Source organism: Mustela lutreola, chromosome 10, assembly GCF_030435805.1.
Source record: "Mustela lutreola isolate mMusLut2 chromosome 10, mMusLut2.pri, whole genome shotgun sequence".
Classification (NCBI taxonomy): Eukaryota; Metazoa; Chordata; class Mammalia; order Carnivora; family Mustelidae; genus Mustela; species Mustela lutreola.
The window spans coordinates 42,555,449-42,578,272 of NC_081299.1; the positions used below are offsets into that span (position 1 = coordinate 42,555,449).

Genomic DNA, 22,824 nt, shown 5'->3' on the forward strand with positions numbered 1-22,824 from the left:
TCTTGAGCCTGCAGGGTCTTTTAAAAAAATTTTTATTGGGGCGCCTGAGTGGCTCAGTGGATTAAAGCGTCTGCTTTCGGCTCGGGTCATGATCCCGGAGTCCTGGGATCGAGCCCCGCATCGGGCTCTCTGCTCAGCAGTGAGCCTGCTTTCCTTCCTCTCTCTCTGCCTGCCTCTCTGCCTACCTGTGATCTCTGTTTGTCAGATAAATTTTTTAAAAATTTATTTTTTTTGACACAGAGAGAGAGAGAGAGAGCACAAGCAGATGAAGCAGCAGGCAGCAGAAGAGGGAGAAGCTGACTCCCTGCTGAGTGGGGAGCTTGATGTGAGACTCAGTCCCAGGACCCTGGGAACATGACCTAAGCAGAAGGCAGCCGCTTAACCCACTGAGCCACCCAGGCATCCCTGAGCCTGCAAGGTCTTTTTGCTTTCAGCTCAAAATAATTTTCATGTCAGAGTGGCCCGTTTTGGGGTGGCCTGCCTTCCACCCTACAGTGGGAACTGGAAAAGCAGGTGAGGGCCAGAATTAGGCGGCCTTGGCCACTGGTGTGAGCGGTTAGATTTATTCCTGTCAGCTACGCACCTACGGAAGGCTTTTGAGCTGTTATATTGGATGCGCAGCCTTCCTTGACCCTCTGTCTCTAGAAGGAAGCCTCTGCTCTTCTGCTGGGCCCACTGATCCCCTTAGCTCTACATAGCTCCTAATGATTGCTTCAGGTTTCAAGGCTTTGAAAACTGTCTGGATTTGGTGGAATGCTTATTATTATTATTATTATTATTATTAATTTATTTTTTTAAGTGGACTCGATGCCCAGTGTGGAGCCCAGTACAGGGCTTGAACTCACACCCCTGAGATCAAGACCTGAGCTGAGATCAAGAGTCGAAAGTTTAACTGACTGAGCCACCCAGACATGCCTGGTGGAATGATTTTTTTTTTTTAAGATTTTATTTATTTATTTGACAGAGAGAGATCACAAATAGGCAGAGAGGCAGACAGAGAGAGGGGGGGAAGCAGACTCCCTGCTGAGCAGAGAGCCCGATGCGGGAGTCGGTCCCAGGACCCTGAGGTCATGACCTGAGCTGAAGGCAGAGGCTTTAACCCACTGTGCCACCCAGGCACCCTGGAATGATCTTTCTAAGAAAAAATTTGATATTCTCTCTCTGGCTCTATACACTGTAGGCAAATAGTACCAGTGTTTTAGGTTTGGGTCAGCTTTGTCTGTTCTCCCCTCAGGGAAGGTGGCTTGAATATTCAGTATTTTTTAGTTTTATGTTCAGTTCTGTAGGATTTGTAGTCACCACCAAGTGAGTGTCAGAGGTGGTTGGTGATCTTTCTGTTCAACCAGGGGCACCTAACTAAGTTAAAGACAGAGCTGAGACAAAAGCTCAGCTCAGGTCTTTTGACTTCCAGTCCAGTGCTCTTTCTGATGTGCTCCAGCTTCTGCCACTGCTGAGCCGGCTGTGGGACAGACCAAATGTGCTCAGCTACCTCAGACACACAGGGCCATGACTGCGAGAGCTAAAAGTAAGAAAATCCAAGTTCCCACAATGGAATTCTGTACCTCAAGCCAGCCAACGTGGTTTTATGTCTTTTTTTTTTTTTTTTTTAAGATTTTATTTATTTATTTGACAGAGAAAGTACAGCAGGGGGAGCAGCAGTCAGAGGGAGGAGAAGCAGACTCCCCACTGAGTCGGGAGCCCAATGTAGGACTTGATCCCAGGACCCTGAGATCATGACCTGAGCCAAAGGCAGCCATCCAACTGACTGAGCCACCCCGGCACCCTGGTTTTATGTCTTTTGATACTCCTCCTTCTTCTGTGGAATGGGAGCAGAGCCTACCTAATAGTTCAGCTGCCACTGAGAGCAGGGATTGGAGTGTAATAGGGTTATTTATTTTGTGATGGGTGAGGAAAAACAGATCTCTGTTCCAGTCCTATAATCTTTTTTTTTTTTTTTTAAAGATATTTATTTATTTGAGAGAGAGAGAGAGCGCGACAGAGAGCACGAGAGAGAGCAAGCCCAAGCAGGGGGCAAGGGTGGAGTGAGAGGGAGAAGCAGGCTCCCCACTGAGGAGGGAACCCCATACATGGCTTGATTCCAGTACCCAGGGATCACGACCTGAGCCCCGAGCAGACGCTTAACCGACTGAGCCACCCAGGCATCCCCAGTCCTATAATCTTAGAGTCAGAGTTGGAAGGAAACTCGGAGGTGATTGGTGGTGACAGGTAGCTTCATGTAGTCCACAGAGCCCAGATGTCTCCCTAGAACCAGCGGCAGAGCTTCCTGCCTTTGGAAGTATTCAAGCTGAGAAAGCATGTTCGAGCAGAAGAGAGCCTGCTCAAAAGGAGCGTTCTGTACAGAACAGATGACTGGGCAGGGGACTCCATGGTTTCTGGCTCCTGCACACATTTCCTCTAATAGCTGTTATGCCCAAGTTTTCGCGTCTGAGAGACCACCAAGGAGCCAAGCACCGATGCAATCACACGAGGGTTTATTTAACAAGCTTAAGCTTGGGCCGAAGTATACCTGACACAGCGGAGTAGGGACTTGGACCCCGAGCCGGATTACAGTCAGAGTTTTTAAAGGCAGAGTAGGAGTTATGGATAATGTAAGTCTCTAAGCAATTTTGGATGAGAGGTCTCCAGGACCCTGAGGAGCTAGCTGTTGTCTGGGGAAAAGGTTATTCATTACCAATAACAAAAATCTTCCTGTGAGACCCTTTAGATGTATAATATCAGTGGGTCATATGCTTGGGAATGATCACTGACACTATCTTGGAGGTTTAGAGATAAAGTTTCACATTTCTCCTATCAAGTGTTCTTGTGAGATTTAGGTTTAGAAGAAATTTAACTTTATCTAGGGCTTGAGGAACTGAATTATTTGCCTCTGGAAATTGTACTATTGTTAAGATAGCTTTTTTGTTATAAATCTCTGGGACATTGGTAAACAGAGGGAGACTCCTGTCTTGCAGGATTGTGATTCTGCGAGTTAACGATTTGCTTTTCCCCCAGGGCAGCCAGGGATGGCCTAGGAATGTCACACATACTACCCAGGGGAGGGGAACAGGTGGAGAGGGGGTGCAAGGTGCCAGCCTCCGCTTTGCCAAGATGGCTGTACTTATGTCACGGCTAGGCTCGAGGTGGGTACCGCCTTGTTTTTCTTGGCCTCCACAATAGCAGTCGCAGGGCAGCTGGGCTGTGAACGGTGGTAGGTCAGGGATCTTCCACAGGGCGAACGTCAGGGGTCACTAGTAACAACAGCCCTCATCATCATCTACCGTTCACATGCCAGGCACTGCACATACCAAATTACCTCATTTCATATCTAGGATGGTGAAAAGTACGTTGAATGATCAATCACAAACCTCTATTTCTTAGACGAGGAAACAGGGGTTTAAAAAACGTGCCTACAATCTCCTTGGGACAGACCCTAGATTAAATTTAGGTTTGTCAGATTCTTTTTTCCTTCTTTTCTTTCTCCTTCCTTTCTTTTCCTTCAGCTCCAATTTCTGTCTTGCGCGGAAACAGAAGGGAGTGGCTTGGAAGCTCCGCTTCCCGCCGTCCTGGGAGCTGAAGGATGACCCGCAGGAAGACCTGCGGAGGAAGAGGCGGGGACGCTCCCTGCCCGGAGCGGGGCTGAACCCGGCGAGCCGCGGGGGCGCCCGGGGCGGGGCCGGCGGCGGGCGCGCCCACCCGTGGGCGGGGCCAGGGGCCGGAAGTGGCTCGGGGGACCGACGCGAGCGGGAGTGGAGTTCCTGACACAGCGACCTGCGGACAAAGTGGGTGGCGGCCTCGTCTCTGTCCCCGCCAAGTCCCATCTCCCCGCCTTCTCGCCGCCTCAGCCTCCCGGGACGATGGTGGCCCGCCTGCTGCTGCTGCGCGCCTGGCCTCGGGGCCCTGCAGTTGGCCCGGGATCCCTGTGTCGGCCCCTTAGCTCAGGCTCGGGGTCCCGCGAGTACCTGCAGCGCAGCATCGTGCCCACTATGCACTTCCAGGACAGCCTGCCCAGGTGAGCCCGGCCTCCCGGTCCCCGCCGCCCGCTGGGATCGGCCCCAGCCTTCACACCAGTCACTCACGACTCGTGCTGAACCCGCTCCCACCCCGCCAAACACTTAACCTGGGACGCTGTTACAACTTGGAATCTGGAAACCCTGTCACTTTGAGAATCTCCTGACACAGGAACCTCAGAACGTTTGCATTCCCTTCCAGAACGCCCCATTTCTCGCTCAGATTCTCCGTCTGGAGCCCTTTTCAGATTCTCTCCAGTGACCCAACTCCCATCCAGATACTGAGGAGTCCCTCATAGTTCTTCCTGAAAAGTGCTCACCCAGCGTATCTCCAGCACCACCCTTACCTCTCCAGCTAGGGTGTCCCCTGAAGTACTTTAATGATTGCCCCTCCTCTTTGCCCAGAATATAGACAGGCCAATTCCTGATACACAGTAGCTCCCCTCCCTCAACTTTTCCCAGCACTCCCACCTTCTTCAGGCCTGTTGCCCAGCCCTACTCACCATGCCTCCAATACTCTGCTCTTTTAGCAGCCCACGCGTCACCCAGCACACTCCTCAAGGACTCACCTTACCCTCCTCCGGCCTCAGCACTCCAAGTCCTGTCTTCACCTGAGGGCCTTTCACCCCTTCCAAACCTTCCTCAACTACTGACAAGGTTTCTCTCCCTAATATATCCTCCCCAACCCACAATTAACTTCTGCAGCTTCAACCCCCTCACAGAATTCTAGACACCACCCTCAGTGCCCTTCCCAAACTCTAATTCAGCTTAGATCCAGAAACCCCCCTCCCCCAATTTTTCTGTGTTCATCTTCACCTGAGCTACCTGCTCCTTCTAACACTTCCCCGGGAGTTTCCTCTGTTGGGAAAATAGTCCAAATAAATCATCCTCTCTTTTTCCCTCATGCGGTATTTTCTTTTCCCACCTGGTATTTTCTTTAAGTCAACTTTAAGTTTTCCTAGTCTTTGAACTGCCAGCCTTAATCTGAGCCTACCTGGGCTCCTTTTCCAAAGTTAGAAATTTCCTGAAATTCATTTACCCTCTAAAACCAGACTTTAACTTCTCTGCTCTCTCACCGGTTAGTTCCTGGTGCCAAGTCCCAAAATTGCCTCAAAGACCCTTCTCACTTCCTTTCTCACCAAACTGCCACCAGGGATCTCCCAGTCCAGGGACTGGAGGCTAGGGCTTTTGTATCATAGGGGTCACCCCAACTACTAGGTTGCTGTTTTCTCCACATCCAGCAACAGTGTAACCCACAGTCATCTTTGCCCACCCCCACCCTCTCAGAAATAGCATCTGAGGTGACACTTGGGAAATAACAGCGTGCAGACATCTAACGTGGACAAAAATGAGATTATCTAGCTCCAACCCCACTGCTTCAATTTAGCAGGAGGAGGGGAGGAAAAAAAGTTGCCTTTATGCCTGTGGGCAAAGTCTCCTTAACAGCCTACGGGTGAGCTGAGCGAGCCTGTATGTGGGGGAAAGGTGAGGAATGACAGAACCTGTCTTCACTTGCCAAGCCCAGGAGCATTTGACCTTCTGGCAGCCCTGTGCTCCACTCGGGTTTAAGATCAGAGGGATTTTCTCCATTTTAGAATCAGTAAGCTGAGAGTAATACGCAAGATCATTTCCTCCAATCTGCGACAACAAAAGGCTGTAGGAATTGCGCTACTACGAACAGTAGTACTGACTCATCACCTGTGTTTAACTTGGAACAAGGATCACCAGGCCTCCATTACCTTAGCTGTAAACTGGTGGTTAGATAAGATGAGATTCCTTTTATCTCGGTTCTGGACAGATGAAATGTATTATCTTTGACATTCATTTTGATGTTCTGCTTGGCGAAAAAACCCTGGCTTTAACGTCTGGTAGAACTTGTTTTCAGAGTCTAGATGTGATACTTAGCAATTTCAGGCAAGTAACTTCTTTCAGCTACAGTTCTTACCAGCATGGAAATGAAACACACATTTCATAGGGCTATTGTGAGCACAGAGTGAGGAAAGATGCCAAAAATAGGGAACTCTTCTAATTAGTTTTCCTGGGAAGGGCTAGTCTCTTTGTGGTAGTTCAACTGGATCTCCTTCCCTCCCTCTTCCTGTTCCGGTCCTATCACTGCTGCCTTTTTTTTTTTTTTTTTTTAAGATTTTATTTGAGAGTGAGGAAAAGAGCAAGAGCTGGGGGAAGTGGCAGAGGGAGAAACAGGCTCTCCGGTGAGCAGGGGGCCTGATGCAGAACTCGATCCAGGACCCTGGGATCATGACCTGAGCCTAAGGCAGATGCTTAACCAAGTGAGCCACCCAGGCATCCCATCCCTGTTTCCCTTTGGCCACTTTCATCTATGTACCCTTGCATGGTCATTTATTTACTTTTTAAGTGTTAACGATTTTTTCTTTGCTCCTTTTTAGTGTGCTCAAATATGCATCATATAAAATTTAGCATTTCAACTGTTTTTAGGTGTATAGTTCAGTTAGGTGTTATTTTAAAGGGCCATATTTATATAAACTGAAGAGTTAACCTCAGAATATAAAACTGAAAGTCCTGGGGGGGACACAGGGTGGGCCAGCCTGACCCACTCATTCACATTATTAATTTGAGAAACATTTATTGGTGTGGATTTATTTTTATTTATTTATTTTTTAAAGTTTTATTTATTTATTTGACAGACAGAGATCACAAGTAGGCAGAGAGGCAGGCAGAGAGAGAAGGAGAAGCAGGCTCCCTGCTGAGCAGAGAGCCTGATGCGGGGCTGGATCCCAGGACCCTGAGACCATGAGCCCATGACCTGAGCCGAAGGCAGAGGCTTAACCCACTGAGCCACGCAGGTGCCCCTATTGGTGTGGATTTAGAGACCAAATTGGTCATGGTGAGGAGCACACCACACTGTGGGGAAGATTTGACAGATAAACAGGTAAAGATAAAATGTGATAAATGGGAAGCAGCATTTCCTGATGGTTAAGCGTCATCCTGAAAAGAAAGAGCTACAACGGGAAGCAAATGAACATTTATTTGGGATCAAAGAATCGCCAATTGGGGAGCACAAATTCAAGTAAATACCCAAATAGGGTTCCCACCTGTAGGATGAAAGCAACAAGTTCTTATGAGGAAGAGAAAGGCTCAGGTCATGATCTTGGGGTCCTGGGATTGAGCCCCACATTGGGCTTCCTGCTCAGCGGGGAGCCTGCTTCCTCCCCCCACCCCCGTTCTCTCTCTCCCTCTGCCCCTCCCCACTGCTCATTCTCTCTCTCTCTCTAATAAATAAATAAAATCTTTAAAAAGAAACTTAAAAAATACATAAAAGATCTAGGGGGAATGGCTAGGGAAGAATAATAGCTAGTCAGGGCCAAACTGGAAGTCGCTTAGCTGACGGAAGGAAATAAATAACACATGGCCAAGTTCTGGATATTACTTCAGTTTGATCCCCTAGTAGCACAGTGAGCTAATATTTCACAAATGGAGAAAGAAGGTAGAAAAGTGGTAAGAAATTTGCCTGAGATCACATGAATAGTAAGTGACAGTCCCGGGTGCAAACGCAGATCTATGGGATTCCAAAGGCTGTGAACTTCACCTTTCCATATGCTAGACATGTTGGTGATGAACTTGTGCTAGATGGAGCTGGAACTGATAGGTAGGATTTCAGATGTCTCTGTGAGGCAGTTCTCTCCATCTCCTGCCTAGGACATCAAGAAATTTGCCACCTATAACCCTCTAATTAGAAATGATGTGGTAGAGTTGTGAGTTAAGCCTGAGTCTCCATCTCAGTCTCTCTCTACTGTGCCAGTAGTTCTCACACTTTTTGCGTTTGATAAATCACTAAAATTATGGGGGAGAATATTGTTATTTCTTAAAATAAAGGACCACCGTGAACCGGTAACTCATAACCATGGCCATCATCTGCCAAAGAACTAGGTAATCCAGTGATGTGTTCGGTATTGCTATTTGGCATTTACACTGAAATCATTTTATACAAGGCAAAAATGAAAACCTGCTAAATTTTGGCATATTCTTTATCTTTTTAAAAAAGATTTATATAGAGGGATGTCTGAGTGGCTCAGTTGGTTATGTGTCTAATTCTTGGTTTTGGCTCAGGTCATGATCTTGAGATTATGGGATCGAGTCCTGCCTTGGGGCTCGGTGCTCAGTAGGGAGTCTGCTTCAGATTCTCTCTCTTTCTCCCTCTCATTCACTCTCTCTCAAAGAAATAAAGTCCTCTTTTTAAAAAAAGATTTTATTTATTTATTTGAAAGAGAGAGAGAGAGCACAAGCAGAGGGAATGGAAAAGGAAGAAGCAGGCTTCCCACTGAGCAGGGAGCAGGGAGCCCAATGCGGGGCTCCATCCCAGGACCCTGGGATCATAACCTGAGCTGAAGGCAGACTCTTAACTGACTGAGCCACCTGGGTGCCCCAATAAATAAAATCTTTTAAAAAAATTTTTATATAGAAAACATGTGACTTACAAAAAACTGGTATCCATGAAAAAAGTTTATACTTCCTTTATCCATACTTCCTTAATTTAGTTCCACTGAGAAAATTCAGTTTCTGTTGTATTAATAACCCCAAAATAAATAATCATCCTGAAAACGTGCTTTTCCCACTTTCATGACTGTCTCTATTGTGTAAAAGTGTTGAGAAAGGTAAGTAGGTAACTTCATAATTACGAGGTAGCTGAGGTAGTATTTGGGATTTGCTGTGTAAGTCCATGAATATAAGAGCAGTACTCGACCATGTTAAAATGTTGTGAGTGGTTACTCAGTGCAGCCCAAGTCCATATTGGCTGTAAATAATGCAGATTATTTTTGACATCCTGTTTTTGATAAACATGCATTGAAAAATAAACTGAAGAATCACAGTATATCTTATAGTGAGGTTTTAAAGTGTATTTTTTGGATAACTTTCCAGTTTCCCAAAATGGCTGCCATATTTAGATATTTTGACTATATCAGTCTTAATTTTAAGTTGGGAGTGTAGCTTGGCAACTATGAGTATGTTTTGGTACAACAGGATTTATTGTTCAGTAAAATCACTGACATGAAAAAGCAAGTACACCTCACTAGGCTGTCCATGTGTTTTCATCTTGCTGTGGACCAGTGACTCGTCACCATCACTGTGGTTGGGAATGCGGTGGTAGAGAATGATGAGTAAGGAAGCAAACGGGAAAATCGAGTAGGACTCTTGGTGAGTGGGTTTTGCTTGATGGTCGGTCCCATATTTGGCTGGTCCTTGGACAGACCTGTGTTTCATTTCTGTATGATTCTCTGTCATAAAATGCCTAAGAAAATTTAAAAAGAGAACTTTCTTTTTTCATCTTGGGGGAGAAGAACGCAGTTATTCATACTTCAAGTAGAATTAAAATCAGTGCCAGGACAGGCTTAGCAGAGGTATCATACTTGTGAGCAGGAAACAAGAATGCTTCGGGCAGCTTCTACTTCCCCATTTTGAATCTATTTGAATATTTTGCTTGTAAAATCCATCATGAAGACATTAAAAAGTTCTTATTTTACTTAAAAAAAGTTACCATTGATATTTGCATTAGTAAATCCTATTTTGATTGGCCTGTGGCTTCCCATTTTTGGTTTTTGGGGGAAGGAAATTAATTATCCAGTAATTATTTATTAGTTTGGTTTATGAAGCTAACTGACTTCTTCCACATATTGTCACCCTTACACTTAACTTATTTTCTTCCCAGGCTGCCTATTCCCAAGCTTGAAGACACCATGAAGAGATACCTCTGTGCGCAGAAGCCTCTCTTAGATGATGACCAGTTCAGGTAATGCTGAGACCCCCAGATGACTGTGGTTGGGTGGTTCAAGAGAGACTGGCAAGTGCTAGTGGGCCAAGCTTCAGGGAGTGTCTGTGATTTAATCGGGTCTCCAGGCTCTGGGACCTAGTCCTGACCTTTTCAAGTTCAAGAAATGGGTTTTTGCTCTGGAATGACTGAGCAGACCCTGGAGTGAGATTCTCTTTGACCAGACACAACAGGCAATGGTTTCTAAGCCAGAATGCCAACTTTGTACTGTATCTTGTCAGGTGGACCTGGAGTCAGGCTGGCCCTGGTCATCAGCAGAGGACATGTGCTCTTGGTAGGGAGTTCATTGAGGAGAGCATATGGCAGGCCAGAAGTTTGCTTGGTGAGCATGTACACTGCATCGGATAGTATGCCCTGCAGATTCATTCCCTTCTTGGAACCGTGTATATGACTTTATTTGGAAATAGGATCACTGCACATGTAATTATTTAAGGTAAGGTCATACTGGAATAGGATGGGTCTTAATCTGGTATAACTAGTGTCCTTATGAGAAGAGAAGAGACACAGACATGGCAATTGATGGCGGAGGCAGATTGGACTGTATCAGTAAACTAAGGAATGCCAAGGACAGCTGGTAACACCAGAAACAAAGAGAACAGGGTCTCCTCTAGGGTCTTGAGGGAGAATATGGTCCTGTCAATACCTTGGCTTTGTACTTCCAAGAACTATGAAAGAATAAATTTCTGTTGTCTTAAGCCGTGCAGTTTGTTGGTGTTATGGAAGTCCTAGGAAACTAATTCAGCTTAGAATTGGACAGTAGTATTGGATATTGTCAAAAGTGGGTTGTGTTAAGCTTTTATATCCCGGTATAGTTCACGTGTTCCATATTGGAAGGTTTTATACAAATAAGTGGCATAGTTATTGGGATCACATCCTTCCCTGGGCAATGTTGGAAAATATAGATGGATTGTTCATGATCTAGTCCTCTAGTCCTTTGCTTTTAAATATTCTATTTTAGTCACTTGAAGCTTCTCTTGACATGGTAATGATTTAATAGCTACCAGTTACTAAGTATTATGTTTCAAACTATCCTGAGTCCTTAGCTTTAAAAGTATTTTTTAGGGGCGCCTGGGTGGCTCAGCGGGTTAAATCCTCTGCCTTCGGCCCAGGTCATGATCCCAGGACCCTGGGATTGAGCCCCGCATCGGGCTCTCTGCTCAGTGCAGAGCCTGCTTCTCTCTCTCTCTCTCTGCCTGCCTCTCTGCCTACTTGTGTTCTCTGTCAAATAAATAAATAAAATCTTAAAAAAAAAAAAGTATTTTTTTATCCTTATAAGGTGGTATATTATCCCTGTTTTACACATAAAGAAACCACGACTCAGAGATGGAGTAACATGTTCAGGGTCACATAGTTTGATGGTGACAATGCTAAAATTAAGACTCAGCTCTTCTGGATTCTAAGGCCCATCTCCTTTTCCTCATGCCAAGCTGCCTTCTAGATTACACATTGTTTTATGAGATGTTGATTGATCATCCCAATCAGTCATTTTAAGAAGGTATCTTAAATTTATCTGTTTGGATTGACTGCTGTTCTTCTGATCAGAGGGCCTTTCTGATTTTACTCCTAGGTTCTAGGCGTATGCTGCCCGGGACCCAAGTCTTAGTGTAAGAGTTCTTGGCCATGAGTCTAGAAATCATGTATTCCCTGCCATGGATTTATTCTGTCTTTCATGAACATTTCAGGAAAACAGAACAGCATTGCAAGAGTTTTGAGAACGGGATTGGGAAGGAGCTGCACAAGCAGCTGGTTGCTCAGGACAAGCGGAATAGACACACGAGCTACATTTCTGGTAGGTGCACCAGGCTGCGGGCATGCTAGTCCCTGAGCCCTCCACGGTGGACAGGAAGGCATCTTTTCTCCTGGTTTGGTCTCAGAATATTTTTGGTGAGACCAGCCCACCAGTAGAAGGCCTCATCTGAAACTTCAAGGCCGAGGAAGCTCCTCCTCCACTAAGATCTCACCTGAAGTTTGCCCTCAGGAGCAGTGTTTCGCCTTCTCTGCAGGTAGGACCCAGGCAGAGCCTAATCACTGGTTCCATGAAAAGGATGCAGGATTAAGTCCTGTGCCCCGTATGTGTTGCCCTGGATCCTTCTCAGTCTGGCATAACTGCCCTTTCCAGCCTCATCTCTTGTATTACCCTGATACTCTCATGCCTGACAAAACTCTTTGACAGCTCACCATTCCCTCAACCCTTTAGTCTTTTATTCTTCTGTGTCTTTGTCCATGTTGTTCCCTCTACCATTTTTTAGCCTAACAAATTCTTTAAGACCCAAGTATGTGGTTGCCATAGATGCTGGCAAGGGTTGGGGGGCATGGGGAACAAATGGGGTGAAAGAGGTCAAAAGGTACAAACTTCCAGTTAGAAAAGAAGGAAGTCATGGGGTAGAATATACAGCATTGTGGCTGTAGTTGATGATACTGTGTTGTATATTTGAAAGTTGCTAAGAGTATAGGTCTTAAAAACTGTCATCACAGGAAAAGACAATTTTGTGACTCTATGATGACGGATGTTAACTAGACCTATCTTGCTGATCATTGTACAATATATGAAGATGCCAAATCATTGGGTTGTATACCTGAAAGTTGTAACATGTTTTATGTAAGCTGCATCTCAGTTTTAAAAAGAAAAGAATAAAAACCCCACCCAGGTGGGATGATTTTTCCAGGAAAACTTTTAGTCCTCCTCTCTCTCCATTCAGAGCTGGTTGGTCCCACCTCTGTTCCCACAGCACTTCTTTTAATTTACTGTGTATTTTGTTTATTTTTTTAAAGATATTTTATTTATTTATTTGATGGAGAGAGCACACAAGCAGGGGGAGCAGCAGACAAACGGAGAGGGAGAAGGCGGCTCACCATGGAGCAGTGACCCCAATGAAGGGCTCAATCCCCGGACCCTGATATCATGACCTGAACTGAAGGCAGACACCCATCTGACTGAGCCACCCAGGCGCCCCTATTTTAATAAGGTTATACATGCCCATAGTTTAAAGAATCAAAGAGTTCTACCAGGCTGGTCTGGAAAAATAGCAAGTTCCTGACCCTCCCCTGGTTTCCCACTCCTCACTTTCAGCTGCTCCCTCTTCTGACCTGCCCCCAAATCCCATGCCTGAACCACCATGTCTTCGCTTGTTCAGTTGGAGGTGTTATCTCTGACGTCTCACTGTGGAAGACTAGAATTGGGCAGTCTGTCCTCTCCCTACCATGTGCACACGCATACATGCACAGGTCTCGTTCTGTGATGATCACGGGGCTCACTTGTCATTTTGGTTTGCTCCATACTTAGTGTTTACACTATTAGCACCATATAAACACTATCGTCAGCTGAGCCGTGGAGCCTATTGAAATTGTTTTTCCTGTTCCTGTATGAACTTGTTTCCCCTGAAGTTAATAATTATTTTATGCTTTCTTTTGTTTAGTTTTCTATGTGCTTAATAAGTTATAGGGGAAGGTTTTTAAAAAAAATTTTTTTTAAGATTTTATTTATTTATTTGACAGAGATAACAAGTAGGCAGAGAAGCAGGCAGAGAGAGGGGAGGAAACAGGCTCCCTGCTGAGCAGAGAGCCTGATGCTGGGCTTGATCCTCGGACCCTGGGATCATGATCTGAGCTCGAAGGCAGAGGCGTTAACCCACTGAGCCACCCAGGCGCCCAGGGGAAGTTTTTTTATGCTCTTATATTCCTTCATAGTCTGTCTCCAAGGTGCATTTTTCTTTCCTGTTTGTTTTGTCCTCTTTTCTTTCTTCAGATCCTTCGCATTCCTTCTCTGATGCCTTGGATTTGAGTGAGATATTAAAAAGCTTTTGGAAGCTCTATAGATGAGGGTGGAGCCAGGCTGCCCCAGCTTCACTGTAATGGGACCTGGCTACACCATTTCTTTGGAGGGCCCCTAATGTTAATGTTTCTGGATCAGACTCCCAGGAAAGGCTTTTCCATTTAACTGCCGGTTGCTACTGTTGAAGGACTAGGGTAAGGGAAGAGGGCTTGCGATCTCAGCTGTGACTTCTGTCCCCCAGTTGTACTTTCTCCAGAGATGAAAACTTAAGTCTTCTACTGGTGCAGGAAGGGAATCTGGGGAGTGGGAGTGGGGGGTCTAATTAAATAGCCTTTCAACCAATTCCTGAGCCCCCTGGGGTTCTTCTGTGTACATCATGTTATCTCCTGACATTCTCGGCCACTGGCTCAGGCTTGGCGTTCTCGAGTCTGCCTTAGTCATTACTAGTTGTCTCAATGCTTTCCGACGGCCAGTATTCTCCTCTTTCATTCTCTTTGCCTTATAGCTCTTTAAAATTCTTTTACTGGAGGGATCAGAGACATAAATTCATGTCTTCTTTCATCAAATGGATCTTACCCCAATACCTTTTCTTTTACCATTTCATTGTGTTACATCATGTTTTAATTCTGTTGATGTCCTTCCCCAGATTTCATTCAAATCAGAGTCCTGGTCCTCTTCTCTCTATCCCCTAGGCTGGGCAGGGCCTGGCACAGCATGTTCTCAAGCAATGAAACGGAATGAGTAGACCAACAAATGAATAACAGATAAATGTGTGTCCATTAATCCTGTCCCCGGTGTTTTACATGTGAAAATTATTTCCTCCAGTGGGAGATGGTTTTTATTTGTAGACTTTATCCATGCTTGCTAATCTCAAAGGAACTTTCCCCGAAGACACATTTTCTGATAAAACGTTGCTTCTGGAGTTTTTACAGGTAAAGAGTCCACAGGAATGCAGAAGGCTAGTTTAGATGATCCACATGAACTGACTGTTATTTCTAATTGCTTTTCGGACATTTCTTAAGAGTGAGGGCACAAATGTACAGAGTATACAGAATGATGGTGAATACTCTCCCCCACATATGTGAATGTTGGCCCCAAGAGGAGATGAAACAAGAGAAACCTAAGGAAATGGGGTGGGAATGAACAACTATTCTGTTCGAGATTAATGCAAGTGAGGTATTACTTTACTTTTTTAAGAGTCAAGAAGGGAAACAGAATGAGGAAGAAAAAGCGATAAGCCTAGGGAAATGCAAAGCCAAACCACAATGATACACCCACGGGAATGGCTCCAATCAAAAGGACAGACAGTAGCACTAATAAATGTTGCCGAGGACGTGGCGAAATTGGAACCCTTGTGCACTGCTGGTGCTAAATGGTACAGCCACTTTGGAAAACAACCAGGCAGTTTCTCAAAAGGTTAAACTTAGACTTACCCTGTGTTTGAGCAATTCCACTTGTTTCCCCAAGAGAATTGAGAACATCCATCCACACAAAAACTCATACAAACCAGCATTATTCATAATAACCAAGAAGTGGAAACAACCCAAAGTCTACCAACAGATGAATGGATAAAAAGAATATGGTGTATCCATGTAATGGGGTGTTATTCAGCAATGCAAAAAAGCGAAGAACTGATATGTGCTCCCACGTGTCTGAACATCAAAGACATAGTAAGTGGTAGAAGCCACATGCAAAAGACCACATGCTGCATGGACCCGTTTATATGTCATGAATTACTGCAGATCAAAAAAATAATTAGGAAGTTTCACCCTCTGAGATTGAGGTTTTTCTGTGTCTGCTTGATTATTTTTCTTTTCTCAAATTTTATTTTTAGGGACTGTGTTAACTTCTTATGATGTTCTCTTTTTACATTTTTTTTTATCTTTTAGACCCCTGGTTTGATATGTACCTAACTGCTCGAGACTCTATCGTCTTGAACTTCAATCCATTCGTGGCATTCAACCCTGACCCAAAGTCTGAGTATAATGACCAGCTCACCAGGGCCACAAACATGACTATTTCTGCTGTCCGGTTTCTGAAGACTCTGCGGGCTGGTCTTTTGGAGCCAGAGGTTTTCCATTTGAACCCTGCAAAAAGTGACACTGATACCTTCAAGAGACTCATACGCTTTGTGCCTTCCTCCCTGTCCTGGTATGGGGCCTACCTGGTTAATGCATATCCCCTGGATATGTCCCAGTATTTTCGGCTTTTCAATTCAACTCGTTTACCCAGACGCACTCGGGATGAACTTGTCACTGATGAGAAGGCCAGGCACGTCCTGGTCCTAAGAAAAGGACATTTCTATGTTTTTGATGTCCTGGATCACGATGGAAACATCGTGAGTGCCTCGGAAATCCAGGCTCACCTGAAGTACATTCTCTCAGACAACAGCCCGGCCCCCGAGTTTCCGCTGGCGTATCTGACTACTGAGAACCGAGACGTGTGGGCAGAGCTCAGGCAGAAGCTGGTGAGTGAGGGCAATGAGGAGACGCTGAGGAAAGTGGACTCTGCTGTGTTCTGTCTCTGCCTGGATGACTTCCCCATCGAGGGCCTTGTCCACTTGTCTCACAGCATGCTACACGGCGACGGCACCAACCGCTGGTATGATAAGTCCTTTAACCTCATTATAGCCAAGGATGGCACTGCCGCCTTGCACTTCGAGCATGCTTGGGGCGACGGGGTGGCAGTGCTGAGGTTTTTGAATGAAGTGTTTAAAGACAGCACTCAGGCCCCTGCCATCAGCCCACAGAATCAGCCAGCCCGCACTGACTCCTCTGCGGCCGTGCAGAAACTTACCTTCAAGCTGAGTGATGCCCTCAAGACTGGCATCAGCACTGCGAAGGAGAGGTTTGATGCCATTGTGAAGACCCTCACCATTGACTTCATCCAGTTTCAGAGAGGGGGCAAGGAGTTCTTAAAGAAGCAGAGGCTGAGTCCTGACTCGGTAGCCCAGCTGGCCTTCCAGATGGCCTTCCTGCGGCAGTATGGGCAGACCGTGGCCACCTATGAGTCCTGCAGCACCGCAGCCTTCAAGCACGGCCGCACCGAGACCATTAGGCCAGCCTCCATCTTCACGAAGAGGTGTTCCGAGGCCTTTGTCAGGGAGCCCTCCCAACACAGCGTTGGCGAGCTTCAGCAGATGATGGCTGAGTGCTCCAAGTATCATGGCCAGCTGACCAGAGAAGCCGCCATGGGTGAGCTGGGGGTGGGGAGACTGCCCTTGGGTCACGTTGCCCTCTGTTCTGGGGTAGGCCTCAGTAAGATCCTCCTCTGTGTCTGATTTCCACCACTTCACCAGTTCAGTCCGTCTGCCAACCCCCAGATGGTGATTATTCTCTGCCCTAGCAGTCTGAATGGCCAGATTAGCCATTGGGATTAGAATGTTCTTTACTTCTACACAGGGATAGAGAAATGGATCTTTTTTTTTTTTTTTTTAAGATTTTATTTATTTATTTGACAGACAGAGATCACAAGTAGGCAGAGAGACAAGCAGAGAGAGAGGAGGAAGCAGGCTCCCTGCTGAGCAGAGAGCCCGATGCGGGGCTTGATCCCAGGACCCTGGGATCATGACCTGAGCCGAAGGCAGAGGCTTTAACCCACTGAGCCACCCAGGCACCCTGAGAAATGGATCTTAATTTATCCTCATTTAAAGTCACCTTTCAGCTGTGACACACGATTCTCTTTCTGTTGTTTGTTGGTCATCTGACTTGCTTTTGACAGGTCAGGGTTTCAAGGCCTGCAGCCCCTCTTACTTTGCCTCACTTGGCGTGTGTTGGCTTCCTAGAAAGAAGCCATTTCAAAAGCTCTTCCCAAATCCAAGTGTCATCCTTCCTTTGCCTCTCCGTGGTAAAATTTGAGACCTGGAAAGGACCTGGAAGGTCACATAATTCTGTCTTCCTGCAGCCAAAAGTCCTGGAAGGAAAAGAGATCTCTGTGACATTCTGGTCGGTAGGAAGCTCGGGCCATGGGCTCCACATTATCCAACACGTGAGCAGTAAAGCTGAGATGAGAAGAGATTAGAAACCTCAAAACCCTTTCCATTTTGTTCCAGCAACTCAATCTTGTCTTTTACACTAGACTTAGACTTTGGATTTTATTTTAGTTTTTGAATCCACAGCTCTCTTATATATATATATATATTTTTGACTGACTAAACTGATTCAGTTTCAGAATTTTTAAAAATCATACTTTCATTTTAGGCTCAGCTACAGAGGTTAGTGAGTTGGATCTGTGCATATGTAAGCAGACAGAGCCTTCTTCTACTCTCAAAGATGCTATGAAGAGGACTCTGACAACAGGCGGGGGGTTTTACTAGGATCCCTTTCCATCCTGGGATTCTGAGACTCTGGTTTTCTATATTTGTCTCTGACAGGCCAGGGCTTTGACCGACACTTATTTGCTCTGCGGTACCTGGCAGCAACCAAGGGGACTGCTCTGCCTGAGCTCTACCTGGACCCGGCATATGGGCAGATAAACCACAACATCTTGTCCACGAGCACCCTGAGCAGCCCAGCAGTGAACGTCGGTGGCTTTGCTCCTGTGGTCCCTGATGGCTTTGGCATTGGGTATGCTGTTCATGACAACTGGATAGGCTGCAACGTGTCCTCCTACCCAGGCCGCAATGCCCGGGAGTTTCTCCAATGTGTAGAGAAGGCCTTAGAAGACATATTTGATGTCATAGATGGCAAATGCATCAAAACTTAGCATCTGGATGGGTGAAAAGCCTTCATCGCTTCATTGACATAAAAATTGGGGCCTAAAGGTGCTATTCTTTATATGAAGGAAACTAACCATGAGGTGCCTAGGCAGCCAGTGCTGTAAGGCTTGAGCTTTAAAATGCAGTTTTAAAGCTAAACATGTAATTGCCAAGTGGTAGATCATAACTAAAGAGAATGGGAGATTTCAATTTTAAGGGCATTTGATCAGGTGGTGGGATTTGGAAGGATAACTTAGGTGTATCTATTGTTGAAACAGAAATAAAAATTAATTGCTGCTTGGCAATGGTTTCTTTTAGTTGCTGTTGCTGTTCAGCCTACTTTCCTAATCCCCACAAAGAACTTTCTAACATTAAGTTCGGTAAGTTCAGGTAACACTAAGTTCCCACTGGCTCCTGGCTTTTTGGGTGAGGTGGGAAGTGCTGTTTCATCCTCCCTATGAACTTCTCTCTCTCCTGGGACATCCTTTGTAAAAATCCTCTTCATTTTTCTGGAAAGTGCTGGTGCTTGATTCTGATAGTCCTGCAGTAGTAAAAGGTATTCCTATGGATTTGGGGAGTACTATTTGACTATCCAGCCAAATGAAGATTTATAATTGGTGTGCATTTAATCAGCTGAATCTTTCCTGCCATCTATGGCCTAATGTACACATGACTACTTTACATTTCGGACTTGAAATCTCTGGTTTTGAGAGAACACAATTTTTGTTAACAGTCTGTTGTTGAACACTGCTATAACATGAAAGGAAGGGTGTTTGGTTCTGTTCTATCTTGGGTTTTGAAAAGGAATGGTTTTTGTTTGTGTTTAATTTTAGCTGAGTTTATGGTGGATCGCCCAGGGGCTTACTGGACATCGGGATTTGAATTCTCATATGAGCCAGTCACAAAGCACTTGCAGTGCATTATCTCAGTTCCCCTTACAGTTCACATAAACCCACCTGCACGTCTTCTAAGTTGCCTCCACCTGTCCTTCACTCAGTTGTCATTTAGTGACTACCCAACAGGTACCAGGTTCCCTGTATTCCATGGTTTAATCCGAGCGGAACATCTGATAGCTGCCAGTGCACGTGAACATCACTTTGTTCTCATCTGTGAAGCATGATCAAGAAACCTGAGCCAGATGTTGGTTGCGCATGCGCGCGTTCGTCACCCGGAAGCACTGGCCGGGGCCCCGCCCCGCCGCCTGTATAGCTGCCAGGATGCTGCGCTTCTTGCACTCCTACTCTTAGCTCCTACTAGTGCCTACCTTATGCTCTCAGCTGCAGAACGACACTGTGGGGTTTGTCCATCTGTGCAGACTCAGGAAATGGTTGACAAGGCGACAGGCAAGTCCAAAGGTAAGTTTAAAACCTATGCTATTTGTGGGGCCATTTGCAGGGTGGGTGAGTCAGATGCCTCCTATTCTCTGGCTGAGGCGGACGGCGTCGTCTAAAAGAGTTTCTGACAGAAGAGGATCTTAAGTGTGTAATATTTGTCATAAATAGTGACCCATCCCTCCAAAAACTGGTATCCTGGTTCTACCATGTCCTCCCTATACGACCAAAGGCAAGTTATTCCGCCTCTCTGGGGTGTGTTGCTCCTTGTGATTGAGGACAGTTCCTATAGCATGGGAATGTAATGAGGGCTAGCTCTAGTGATGCAGGGAAAGCACCTGGCAAGTAGTTGAGGCTCAGTTTGTGTTCCCTTGCTGCTCTGTGGTGTCTGTGCTGCTGTTTGCTCTATTGCTTATCGAAGTAGTATGAGCTTTTATTATTTTTTTAAAGATTGTATTTATTTGAGAGAGAGAGAGAGAGAGAGCGAGCATGAGAGGAGAGAGGTCAGAGGGAGAAGCAGACTCCCTGCCGATCAGGGAGTCTGATGCGGGACTTGATCCTGTAACTCCAGGATCATGACCTGAGCCAAAGGCAGTTGCTTAACCAGCTGAGACACCCAGGTTTTTAAAACCAAAACCTTGATTGGAACTTGCAGGGCTGAAATGTCATATTTCATGCATCTGTTCAGGGTGAATGGACCCTTTGGCAGTACACCTTGAGTACGTGCAGTTCTTTAAAGGAATCTCTTCTATGGTCTGTCTCCTTGTTCAGCATTCCTACTTAAAACTTACCCCACCCTTCCTCCTGGTCTTGGATTCGTGCTGTGAAGGCTTCTATAGTGGTACCTGGGATGGCAGAAACCCTTAATAGTTTATTAAGTCTCAACCCAGTTGGCGCTCATACACGTCTTGCACATTTGTAAAATATTCAGCTGATTTGATCCCCTCATCTCTGGAATGGACAGAAGTTACTGTCTCCAGTTTATGTACAGAAGATGGATAGTTGGGGAATGTAAGGTCATTTGATAAGTGGTAGGCTCAGGACAGGCTCTTTTGATTCATTGTCCAGGGCTCTTTCTATTATGTTTCTGTTCATCTAAGCTTCCAGTAATTATCTTAAACTAGTTGGCCTCCCAACTCAGGAGAATGAACTTTATTAAACACATCTGTGCTCCTCCTGACCCTAAAGCCGTTCCCATGTGGAGTTTCCCATGTGAGGAGTGGGCTTTGGGAAATCAGCAAGTTTTGTCCAGGTGGCTTTCTCTCTTCATGACTCCAGAACAAGTGTGGCACAAATTCAGATTCACAGCCATACCAGCCTCTCTAGAGATTATCTTCTTCTCATTGAGATTCGCCGAGAAGCCCCAAAGCGAGTTTTGCAGATACCATGTAGCTCTTTTTTTTAAACAGCTTTATTGAGATATACTTCACATATTATATATTCCACTTATTTAAATGTATCATTCAGTCATCTTAGCATATCCACAGTTGTGTAACGATCACTACACTACAATGAATTTTAGAACATTTTCATCCCCAAAAGAAACTCTGTACCCATTAGCAGTCATTCCCCTTTTCCCTCAAATCCCTGTCCTGCAACCAAACACTAAAAATACGAATCTACTTTTTGTCCCTATAGTAATTTTCTTATCTTGGACATTCTGCATAAGTGGAATTATATATGTAAGGCCTTTTGTGACTGACTTCTTTCACTTAGCATAATGTTTACAAGGTTTGTCCATGCTCTATTATTTATCAGTACTTATTTTCTTTTTATTGCTGAATACTATTTCAGCATGTGGGTATATCACATTTATTCATTCACCAGTTGATGGTCATTTGGGTTGTCTACCTTTGGCTATTATGAATAATTCTGTGAATACTAGTGTATAAGTTTTTGTGTGAACATGTTTTCATTTCTTTTGGGTATATATAGACTTAGGAGTGGAATTGCTAAGTCATGTAGTAGCTCTCTTTCGTCATTAAAGGAACTGCTAGGGTGTTTTCCACAGTAGCTGAACCATTTTACATTTCCACCAGCAGAATATGAAGGTTTTGGCTTTTCCCATGTTCACCAGCACTTACATCCATCTATCTTTTTTTTTTTTTTTTAAGATTTTATTTATTTATTTGACAGAGATCACAAGTAGGCAGAGAGGCAGGCAGAAAAAGAGAGAGAGCAGGAAGCAGGCTCCCCGCTGAGCAGAGAGCCTGATGTGGGGCCTGATCCCAGGACCCAGGATCACGATCCAAACTGAAGGCAGAGGCTTTAACCCACTGAGCCACCCAGGCACCCCTCCATCTATCTTTTTTGCCATATAGCTACTCTGGTGGGTGTGAAGTGGTACCTCAGTGTGATTTCTAATAGCTTATGTTTTAAGTTAGACCACATCAAGCATGCTTTCCAGATTACCTTTCCAGTTATCTTCATGTGACACAATGACAGAATGGGAGCCAGGATTTGAGGAGGTAGACACGAGATAGGTGGTAGATGGAGAAAGGAAGGTTATGGTGTTGCAGGGTCATCCTGCCCTCCATCCTCCTCCTCCTAGCTTGGACTTCTGTTTTAGCCATTAAGGAGCCTGACACAGGGTGGGTTATTGCTGGAGATCTGTCTTGTTCCCTCCTGGCACCCATACCTCTGAAGGTAATTTTGTAGCTCCTCCTATCAGGAGATGGAGTCTATTTATTCACTCCTCACTGGCCTTCCTGCCTCCAGATCCCACTCATTCCCTCCAGTCCATTCTCCCTCCTCACTGTAGCCAGTGATTTTTCTCATGTTCAAGCCTGATCATATCCCTGCGTAAAATTCTAAGATGGTTTTTCATTACGTTGGAAAGAAGTTCACGCCCCTTAATGGAACAGTTGAGTCTTGGATGGAGCTGACCAACCTCATGTTTTCAGCCTCAGCTCTCTTAAAGGCTTACACTCCCTCAGGGATGCCATGGCATGCTGTTGCCTCTGCTTGGAACACAACTTCCTCCCCGCCCTTCTGATCATCTGCTCAACTTTCAGGTTTCAGCTAGATTTCAATTCCTCTAGGAAACCTTCCTTCACCCCATCCTTGGAGACTGAGTATGCCTAAAGCTTTTTGGCTGTCTCACCTTTCCCACAGTACTTTGCAGTTTCTGCAGCTTTCTCCACTGTTAGACTGTGGGAGACCAGAGGGGCCCCAGGGCTTGTTAAATATTTGGGAACTGACTATCCCTCTGAAGC

General features: G+C 45.4%; 1 protein-coding gene across 2 annotated transcripts; it reads left to right on the forward strand.

The window, feature by feature from the left end:
* The first annotated feature begins 3,696 nt into the window (after positions 1-3,696).
* CPT2 (carnitine palmitoyltransferase 2) lies at positions 3,697-18,583 on the forward strand. 2 transcript variants are annotated; one of them, XM_059134992.1, is made up of 5 exons: positions 3,697-4,009; positions 9,691-9,771; positions 11,493-11,599; positions 15,472-16,776; positions 17,955-18,583. In XM_059134992.1, exons 1-5 carry the CDS (start codon positions 3,855-3,857, stop codon positions 18,284-18,286), a joined length of 1,980 nt encoding a protein of 659 aa, XP_058990975.1. In that variant the 5' UTR covers positions 3,697-3,854; the 3' UTR covers positions 18,287-18,583. The 2 variants fall into 2 exon arrangements, with proteins under 2 accessions (XP_058990975.1, XP_058990976.1); XM_059134993.1 differs by lacking the exon at positions 11,493-11,599 and having other exon boundaries at positions 3,871-4,009.
* Positions 18,584-22,824: the final 4,241 nt, after the last annotated feature.